We start from the raw sequence: 10,788 nt of genomic DNA, 5'->3' as shown, positions 1-10,788 counted from the left end.
GAAGGTCGTTTCATTGAGTTCAAGGTTAACTAAGCCACTTTCATACTCCAGTCAGTTCTAAACTCGAAACCTTGGACTCTGGACCCTCGCTCAACATGTTTTATCTTCTCATGAAATAAACCTGTTTCTAACGTGTTGCACTCTACTTAATCCTGTATCTAACACGTTGTCTCTCGTCTGGACAGTCCAGCCTGTACTGTGGATCCCGAACCAGCTGGTGGGCGTGGCTGAGGGCATGGATGTGACCCTGGAGTGCCACACTGAGGCCTTCCCTCACTCCATCAACTACTGGACGGACGAAAAGGGTCAGATGATATTATCCAGTGAGTACTGTCCTCTCCTTCCCACGTGGGTCCAGGTTAACGATGGTACAGGCATGGAGAAATGACTTTAGACAATCACACGTTCATCCCACAATTGTTGGTCTGTTATCAACCAACTGAATCATTAATGTTCTTAGAACAATACAAAAACGAAAACAAGAATCAGGTGTTGGAGGATGCTATGGATAAAATGTATCCCATTTTCTGTCACGTGTTATCCCATTTTCAAGTCTACCATACCCCATTTTCTGTCACACAGTATCTCATTATATAGGCAGCAATATGCTATTTGATATTCCTTGATGAAAGTAAGTGTTGCCATCACCTGTAAACAATGATTCTCCAATCAAACAAATATGTTTTTTACTCATTAATTTCACGTCATCAAGTTCTCATGCCCAGCTTGTCGAGGTGATCATCTTAATGGCTTCGGTCTCTCGATCTCGTCCAAGCTGAACACAGAGAACACAGGAGCCACCGTTAATAATACATGTAATCTCTTTAAGAGCCCACCACTTGCTTAGCCCACACACACACACACACACACACACACACACACACACACACACACACACACACACACACACACACAATAATACACAATTTAGCACAAATGTTTCAATTACTGGGAACGAGAGGTAAATCCAGGAGGCTTTTAGTGATAATGTGTTTTTGAAATGTAATCTTTACTGAAGAGGGAGAGAATGGCGTCGTCTGGGAACCTTCCTGAGTAAGTTATCAGGTTGTATGTGGTAGAAATTGTTATGGTCATGGTTCAAAGCTAACTGCTTACTCATTATAGTAAACACACACACACACACACACACACACACATAGATACAATCGTCATACATCAATAGACTGGAAAGATATCTCGACTCACCATCAGACACCAATATCTGTGTAAGGATATACACGCTCGCACTAAAAGATATACAACGAGAATATGATAACGTTATATGTAGAGAGAGGAGGGCTAATGGTTCCTCCTGCAGGCGGGAGGTTCGACAGCATCGTGGCAGAGAATGGCTACAAGGCGTACATGAGGCTCAAGATTAAGAACGTTCAACCCGAGGACTACATGTCGTACGGCTGCCACGCCAAGAACTCCTTCGGCGAGACGAACGGCAACGTCAAGGTCTACAGTGAGTACAGGGAGGAGGACACAAAGTTACAATACATATAATGAAATGAATATATCTAATGTCACTTACAAACAAGTCAGCTTTGTAAGGCACAATGTTTCGATGTGAAGACTTAACATGTGTTTGTGTTGGGGACGTGTAGAGATCCCGCGGGACCTGTTCGTCAATCCCCCCGACCCCTCACACAAGGACAAGAAGGAGGAGGAAGAGGAAAAGGGAGAGGAGGAGGCAGATCAAGGACCTCGGCGAGAGAACCAGACCAAGAGCTTTAGAAGGAAAGGTGAGTTGTGGTCCCTCCTGGTCTTCCTGCTCGTTGCTGCTGCTGCTGCTGCTGTTGCTCTCTCTCTCTCTCTCTCTCTCTCTCTCTCTCTCTCTCTCTCTCTCTCTCTCTCTCTCTCTCTCTCTCTCTCTCTCTCTCTCTCTCTCTCTCTCTCTCATGCCTGCTGTCACCTTCTGGTTTCTGAAGCACATCTGCTTGTTTTGTGTTGGTTCTCCAACGAGTCATTTTTTATGTTCAGTTTCTTTTCCCTCAGTTTCGTCTTGGTCTTCCACGACCCCAAGTTTCTGTTTCATTTTTGTTTACAGTGTCTATATCTGTTTATCTTTTCGTTGTGTTGTTTATTGTTACATGTTTAACATTAGCTCTCCCTCTTACTTTACTGCTACTATGAGAGCAAATTTTCTTTGTTTACTGTTTTTTTTGGTTTACAGCAACACTTTTCTTTGTTTACGCTCATTTGTCGTATGTTAAATCTCTACATTTCCTGCTACTTGCGTCATATGATCACTGACTCTGTGTACCATCATTTATTTCATGTTAATATTTCATCTACAGTTTTGCTACTTGTTTCGTTGAATTATCCCCCTTTGTTCCCTTTCCTTCTTTATCAACATTTTCCCTCTGTCTACACACAGTCATTCGTCTTTTATCAATGTTCCATGTTTGTTGTTGTTCCCAGCTTCATATCAACATATCCTCTTTCCTTGATTCTAATCATGTGATATTAACATTTCCTTTAAATGTTTTCCTAACATATTCCTCTATTAACTTTTCTTTTGGTACAATTTCTCGACTGCTTCCTTCCTGCTCGCTAGAACAGCTTCTTGTTCGTTCCATTATTAGTTAATGGCATCTACCTTTCAAGCATAGCCCGTTTTCGCTTTTTACCTCAAGTCCTTTTCTTCTTTGTAGTGTATTTAGTTTGAGCATCATATCAGATATTAATAAAGGTATCTGTCTAATTTTCTAATCTATTTATGCACTTTCAGTTTATTGACATATAGACTTTTACACAAGTTCTTCATTATGATTAACGAAAGAAGAAAATGATTGGACAACATAGAAAACAAAGGAAAAAATGAGGTGTGTGTGTGTGTGTGTGTGTGTGTGTGTGTGTGATAAGGCGTTTATAACTTTGTGTTTGGGTAAAGTCACACACATTATATCACAAGTTGTTCGAAATGTTTAAGTTTACCATTGCTATTCATGGTTTCATACAAAAAATATTGGGTGATTCTGGAAGGACTTTGTACAGTCTTCAGTAATTCTCTATAAACATCAGGGAGTCGCGCAAGAATCATAACTATTGTTATATTTTCGTCTGAATTATCGCTGACTGATCGGTCATGAACGTGATTAGAATGACGTATTGTTTCAGTATGATTAGCAGTTTCCCAGCCAACAGCTGATTGTTACCTGCATGTAGATACATTCGAGGATGATTGTTAGGCGAGAGAATTGTGTGCAAGACTCGAGATCGAGCGAAATGAAAGGCGTGTCCTTTTTTTAGCATAATTAATACAAGAAAATATGTCAGTTTACCTCTTATACTTGCTTACACCAGGGCTGTGAGGCTTAGACTAGCGTATATCTTTTACTAAGAAACCAAGTATGTATCTTTTTTGGATGGACGTGAAACTATGTCGTATGGATGCATCATTCGTCTCGGCGCAAGGGAAAATAAATAACTCTTTCATCATTGTAACCGAGCTAATGTTTGCTTGTGAATGTTTTCTACCTTGCATGTCCTTGCTACTCTCCTTCCACGGTCAGCTGATCCGAACGCACGAGAGACGACCAGCTGATATTTTGTACACAATGATTCATCAGCTGATCTTCTCTTAGAATGTATTTGAAATCATTTGTCTTGTACCAGAATGTTTTTGATATCTTGGATGAGAACATTTTTTTAAGGAATATTAAGCTTGTGGAAAATGTTTGTGAATGTTTGCTGACACACACTTGGAGTGCCTTATGTTTTGTTGATTGTTGTTAGACGATTTTGATTTGCATTGACTTTTGGAATGTCTTTTCTGACGTTGTTCATCTTTGTTGATAGAGAAGACGTATCGCAGAGAGTGAGCTGTTAACATACGGTAGGTCTTATATCAGGTTCATTATGATTCTCTACTCCAGTTGTAGCTACTGATAAAGGAAAACAAAACTTGAGGTGAGAGAAGGAGCGAAAGAGAGAGAGAGCTAAATGACACATTAGATGAGAGAGATACAGCTGATCACAGTTTTCCTAGCTCTTTTATTTTTCCATTAGCTTAGACCAATATAGCCACTGTATCTGAAATGTGAAAGAGGATCGTGAAAAGAGAGGAACTAGAGTAAGAACTGTGAGAGGAGTCAAGGTCTGTGGGCTTACAGCGAGGCGTTTTCAGAGGGCCAAGAGGGACGGAGCGACAGGCAGCGCGGCGGAGGGAGGCGCCGGGGTCCGCCAGATGACGACATCGTCTCGACCGTCACCCCTGACGGCGTCATTGAGTTCGATGTTCAGAAGCTCCTGGGGAAGAACAAGAAGAAAGGTCAGTCGAAAAGAGAAGAGAGGAAGGAAATGGAGGAGGAGGTGGAGGAGGAGGAGGAGGAGGAAGGAAACAAGATGTGGTGAAAGGAAGAGCAGGAGGAGAGGAGCTGGGCTGATGTTAAGAGGTGGAAGTTTACGTTTGTATCCTTTCGATCTCTACGGATTATAGTCTTGTAGTGAGAAGAATAGTTCAAGGTGATCTCTCTCTCTCTCTCTCTCTCTCTCTCTCTCTCTCTCTCTCTCTCTCTCTCTCTCTCTCTCTCTCTCTCTCTCTCTCTCTCTCTTTCTCTCAGACATATTTCAATCTTGACTCATCTTTCTGTTTTGCCTGCGTGTTCCACCTCCTCAATAATCTTTTTATCTCGTAGCTGCATGACCACCTTGTGTCTCCCTCTTTCATATCTCTATTGGCATGCCTCTCACGCGTCTTTTTTGTAGTCCACTATACAAATAATCTCCATCTAGACGAACCGCGAGAAAAGAGAGAGAGAGAGAGAGAGAGAGAGAGAGAGAGAGAGAGAGAGAGAGAGAGAGAGAGAGAGAGAGAGAGAGAGAGTAAACAACACAAGTTTATATATCTTGTTTCAGGTTTCCTTTCTCATACTCTCATTTCTCTGTTCCAAGATACTGAGGAGGAGGAGGAGGAGGAGCAGAAGTCAAAAGGTTCCCGGTACGACTTCATACCTTCGCTACGCAACTCTTCCTCGTCTCCCCAACTCCTCTCTGAGCTCTTCGTCAAGGTCTTCGTCAGCGTGTGGAACGTCCTGTTTCTCCTGAGGGGCGTGTGACGGGCGGAGTACCCAAGACTGTGTTGTGATATGTGATAGTCTTCTTGCTAGAACCTGCTGCTGCTGCTGCTGTTAACAGGTGTCTGGGTCTGGACAGCCCGTGTCGTGTCGCTACTGCCAAGTGCTTCAGAAAATACTTGGTTCCATTGACGATGCTAACTCCATATGTGTGTGTGTGTGTCTGTGTGTCAGTGGTGCCTCTGGCTAGATGGAGTGTTCGCTCTGCGAGTACTGCTTGCTCCTTCCATGTGTTGAGGGTGTGTTGTCAAAACATTAATTTGCAGCGATACTAAACCTCTCATAGTGTTCCCCGGCGAACCGGAAAAGACTCTATCAACAACCTCCACCCCTGTGAGACGACCCTTGGTGGTTTAAGAGGAGCCCAGACAGCACTGCCAGGTGACCTGTAGTGTTGCCAGACGTCCAGTAGCGCTGCCAGACGTCCAGTAGCATTGACAGGCGTCCAGAAGTGTTGCCAGGCGTTAAGTACCGTTGCCAGACATCCAGAAGCGTTGCCAGACGTCCAGTACCATTGCTGGACATCAAGTAGCGCTGCCAGAAGTCCAGAAGCGTTGCCAGACTTCCAGAAGCGCTGCCAGACGTCCAGTAGCGCTGGCAGACGTCCTACAGTACTACCTGGCCACCTGTAACGCTACCTGGCGATCTATAACGCTGCATAATCATCCGTGTTTGTGATACAGCGTTACATCATTCAGTAGCTGTAGATAACCCAGTATCCATGTCACACCAGTAGCCATAAACATCTACTGTACATCTTCTGTGTACATCTTCATTTTCTTGTACATCTTCCAGGCTCTGTTTCCATCTTGTAACTCTTGTAACCTTCTGTGCCTCCTCCTTTCTCGAGTTCTTCGTGTCAGCTTCTTCGTCGTCAGCACCAGAGAGAGAAACTCCATACCTCTGTGTCTCAGCTCCTGTGTTATCACTACAGACAGGTGACAGTGTCGAGCCCTCTCATGGACGCTGACGACGTCAGATGAGGAGTCTGCCCTCGAATATGATCTTACATATTGTATACAACATGTCTTGTAGCCATAGAAAATGTATATGCTAGATATAGTGAGTTTATTTTTCATGGAGTTCAACTGGCGTTATTTTCTGAAAAGATTTAAAGGTTATTTTGTAAATCCTAAAACTGTAGTGTGCCAAGGTTCCTGTGTGTTGTGATTCCTACAATCTCATACTCTCCCCACTCCTCTCACTGTCTACCTTATCAACCCTCTTCTGCCTCTTTTATATCTCTCTAAATTCCTCTTGTTTAAGAAGAAAACATTCCATAGGACTATGAGACAAAGGCAGGAAAAGTTTCTTATGATCTTTTACGAGGAAATTAAACCTTGGAATACACCAGGGGACCAGTAGTCTTCCACTGACATTAAGACCGCAGTAATAATATCAACCAGAAGGACATGAAATTACAGAAGGATTGCTCGTGGTCGACTGCATAGGACCTGGCCAGGACTTGACCAACTAAAGGGAGTGAACAGTAGGCTGGCATCTTAAGGGACAGATATGGGAAAACTATCTTAACTATCAAAAAAAAGAAAAACTTTCTCTATATGGAGACAACACCTTAGTTAGTACCTGTTAGCACGTTGATTAAATGCCACTCACATTAATCCTTAATCCTTGCCATATTAGCAGACACTGAGTAATTCATCTGTTACTCGAAAGCCAGCTCACTATAACTTCAGAATAGGGATTTGATTATGATCATCGACTGTGTCTTTATAGTCAAGATGTCGTAAATATGAAGAGTATATATTTATCTGTTCTCCATTGTGATGACACATGACAACCGAGGGATCTTGGTGTACTATACTGAATTGTTATGATAAAGGATTTTACTGTAGTTCTCCAGCAGAATATATCGTTTTTTATTCTTAAGGAAGAAGGTCATTTCATTTACAGTTTTACATATTAAAAAATTTAGTTTTATACATTATTCAATACGTTAATTGTAGATCATGTAAATATATCATCTCAAATTTTCTTTCAGGATACATTCAAAACACAGGATGACTTGGGTCTACCTTCTGGCCAGTGTATCCTGTCCCATACACTGTGTCCCTAGATAAGATGTCAGATTGTGTTTACCATATCTTTATGATGCCATGTGTATAACTGTGTCTTCAGAGGTCATTGTTTATTTAGTTTCCTGTGACAAACCATATCACCCGAGCCCATCCTTCACACACACACACACACACACACACACACACACACACACACACATACACACACACACACACACACACACACACACACACACACACACACACACACACACACACACACACACACACACACACATACACATACACACACACACACACATACACACACACACACACACACACACACACACACACACACACACACACACACACATTCATATATGCTGTCTGTGTGTAGTTTCTTATCCGTGTGAATGGTGACTTTTTCCAAAGGAATATCCGGACTTGTAAAGTTTCGGATGACTGAGAAGTACGAGACTTTGATGTAAGAAATATCAGATATACTTCTTTGTTAGATGTCCATATAAGTGAACGTCCGGATGAGTAAGATATTTGGATGTATGAGAAGTTCGAGTGAAGATGACGTCCGGTTATTGGAGATGTCTAAACTCGTGAGTGATCCGGATTTGTTGGATATTCGGAAAAAAGAAGTGTTTCTTAAGCCAATCAGTTTATGATGTTAGATATATGAGTTTGGCTGAATATATAAACTATCCTGTTATATGAAGTGTCCGGATATATGAAGTGTAGATATAAGAAGCGTATGGGTATCCCAAGTGTGTGGATATGTGAAAAGCTGTGTTGTCAAGTACCGGGTTATATGAGGTATTCAGATACATGAAGTGTTCGGGTCGATGAAACGTGCGGATATACAAAGTGTCAGAATCTATGAAGTGTCCGGATATAGGAAGAATCCTGATCTATGAATTGTCCGGGTATATGTCGTAAATAGACTTAAGAGGCATTCGGACATAACACGTATCCGGATATGTGGCTTCCGGATACATGAAATGCGTGGACTTTTAAAATGTTCGGTTCATCATTGAAAATATTTGGTTCACTGAGGTATTACAAGTATTACAATGTTACATGTACAGTATGAATACCGAACATAAGGACATTGTATGTGTACATATTATAATATGTCTAATGTTATCCAGTTCCCTCAATGAGAAGAGAACCGTTGCTTCATAAATAGATATAATCACTTGTATGTGAGAGAGAAGACTTTATATATATATATATAAATATACATATAGGAGGTAGTGTTGCCACGTTTGTTGTGTATCTTCTGCAATGTGGTCAGGTGGGTAGGAAAAAAAGAATTCTGGGTTTAGATTTTTTCCTCTCGTCAGCATCCCCAGTATATCATCCCAGTGTGATATCCCAAGTGAGATATCATCCCAGTGTGATGTCATCCCAGTGTGATGTCATCCCAGTGTGATATCATCCCAGTGTGATATCAAGAGGTAACTGTATATTCATCCTGTAAAAATGTGCCAATGTTTTTTATTGTGTGTCTGAGCAAGCGAGCATCTTGGTGGGTGAACGTGTTCATGTGTTTCATCAGTCGATGTAAACTTCAGGCGACAGCTGTTTAAAACATAGGCATCAACACCTGTGAAGCTATTGTAACAGATGTTGAGGGCGGTAACAGTAGGCATCTGTATGTCAAAGAGAGGCGTTAGATACAATGTGGCAAGTGTCAAGTGTATCATCTTTACGCAGGTGTTGCAAGAATCTACAAGACAGATGTTGTGACCTGTATGTACCTGCAGGTGTCCAGGTGTCTCATACAACATTTGTCTCCCTCTGTAGCAAATCATAACGATACTTCACCTGACCCCATTCACCTACACCTGTCTGTCTGCAGGTGTGGAGGCATCTGTCTGTCACCATCTACATTTCCTGTACTTTAGCCCATATGTGTACACAAATGTATGACCCGCCCATAACACACACCCTGGACTTGTCTGCCTGAAAACATGTATTAACTGGAGGTATTTTGTTCACACCAGAGACACTTCCATCACCACGGGTGCTCCCTTCCTTCATGATCAACTCTTACAAGGGACCTCTTCCGCCATATCCTCATCTATGGGATTCCAAATGAGTGCTATTATTCCCCCATAACCTTATACTATCCCGGTATCCTACATCCCCAGTATCTTAACGCTATCCTGGTATCCTACATCCCCAGTATCTTAACGCTATCCTAGTATCCTACATCCCCAGTATCTTAACGCTATCCTGGTATCCTACATCCCCAGTATCTTAACGCTATCCTGGTATCCTACATCCCCAGTATCTTAACGCTATCCTTCACCATGTCTTGTGTATGAAGACGTAACCAACCCTCTCAGTCGGTTTACAATAAAATGTGAATAATGACGGAAGTGTTATTGTCCTGGGTAGGGGCGATGAGAGAGAGAGAGAGAGAGAGAGAGAGAGAGAGAGAGAGAGAGAGAGAGAGAGAGAGAGAGAGAGAGAGAGAGAGAGAGAGAGAGAGAGAGAGAGAGAGAGAGAGAGAGATTCTCTTTATTTTGACTTTAGATAGTCAAATACTCGAACTTTTCGACATCAGAAGTTCCAAAGGCAGTAACAACAATAGTTGTCATCATAAAAAAACAAATAACTGAGTGAAAAATTGATCAAATACAGAAAAAAGAGAAAGAAAAACATCATAAGAAAAAGAGAAGGAGTTGGCTGATGGTGTCCTCAAGAGCCGCACTTATCTTCCTTACTAGCAAGTTGGAGGAGGGAGTCGTGGAGCATTGAGGAGGCAGCCTGACCCACTCCCTCGACGACTAAGTTCTGCAGGAGTTTATATACGCTTTCCCAACCTCCTTATTACCTCCTCCGTGCTGGTGGTGGCCAGGATGAATGGGCCTCACGAACGATTTATGGCCAATGGCTTTCACTGGCGTGGAGACACTGCTTTCCGATGGGAAAGATAACCTACATGGCCCTTATTGTACTCTCTCTCTCTCTCTCTCTCTCTCTCTCTCTCTCTCTCTCTCTCTCTCTCTCTCTCTCTCTCTCTCTGTAAACTCACAAATCCTAATAATCTTCGCATTGCTCGTGACAACCTCACAACTTCAGGCATCTGGTCTACGCCGAGGTTGGTTCCTCTGTATATACCACTTTGGCTCCATCTCTGGAGAGCAGGTGACTGGTGTGCCCACGTGACTAGTACATCACATACATAGACAAGTGCCTTTGGTGTAAAACTTACCATGAAACATTACCTGTACTTTTCATGATCTTTTATGAATAATGAGATTTACTTGAAAGTGATCAGTTTGTATCATATACGTCATAATGAATAACACTTGAGGGTGAAAATGATGACTTGGGACCATGATGTTCTGAAATCAAGCTTTCAAATAATTGATATTGTTCATATGAAATGTCATTTGCTTTGTCTGTCAACCCAATCATACATAATAGACCATTGATTGATAAACTGAACAAGAACATAGGAATGATAAGGATGATAAACTGAACAAGAACATAGGAATGATAAGGATGATAAACTGAACAAGAACATAAGGATGATAAGGATGATAAGAATGATAAAGGAGAGATGGAGGAAAAGGATAAGAGGGAAGAGAGGGAGGGAGTGTGATGTCTCTGGGATAGAGAACCATCATTAGCAGGTGACGTATGAAGGTAAGGGTGAC

General features: G+C 42.0%; 1 protein-coding gene across 2 annotated transcripts in view; it reads left to right on the top strand.

Annotated features, from left to right (window-relative positions):
- The window catches only part of LOC139765878 (lachesin-like), a 192,479-nt gene extending 182,983 nt beyond the window's left edge, over positions 1-9,496 (top strand). Inside the window, exons 7-11 of one of the 2 annotated variants that reach the window (XM_071693752.1) lie at positions 186-323; positions 1,319-1,468; positions 1,611-1,748; positions 4,136-4,279; positions 4,903-9,496. In XM_071693752.1, coding sequence (XP_071549853.1) covers positions 186-323; positions 1,319-1,468; positions 1,611-1,748; positions 4,136-4,279; positions 4,903-5,066 — 734 coding nt within the window. In that variant the 3' untranslated portion in view covers positions 5,067-9,496. The remainder of the gene's footprint in view (positions 1-185; positions 324-1,318; positions 1,469-1,610; positions 1,749-4,135; positions 4,280-4,902) is intronic. The other variant, XM_071693753.1, reaches the window with a different exon arrangement.
- The last annotated feature ends 1,292 nt before the right edge of the window (positions 9,497-10,788 follow it).

The sequence above is a fragment of the Panulirus ornatus genome, chromosome 56 (genome assembly GCF_036320965.1).
Source record: "Panulirus ornatus isolate Po-2019 chromosome 56, ASM3632096v1, whole genome shotgun sequence".
Classification (NCBI taxonomy): Eukaryota; Metazoa; Arthropoda; class Malacostraca; order Decapoda; family Palinuridae; genus Panulirus; species Panulirus ornatus.
This window is presented reverse-complemented; position numbering and strand designations above follow the sequence as displayed.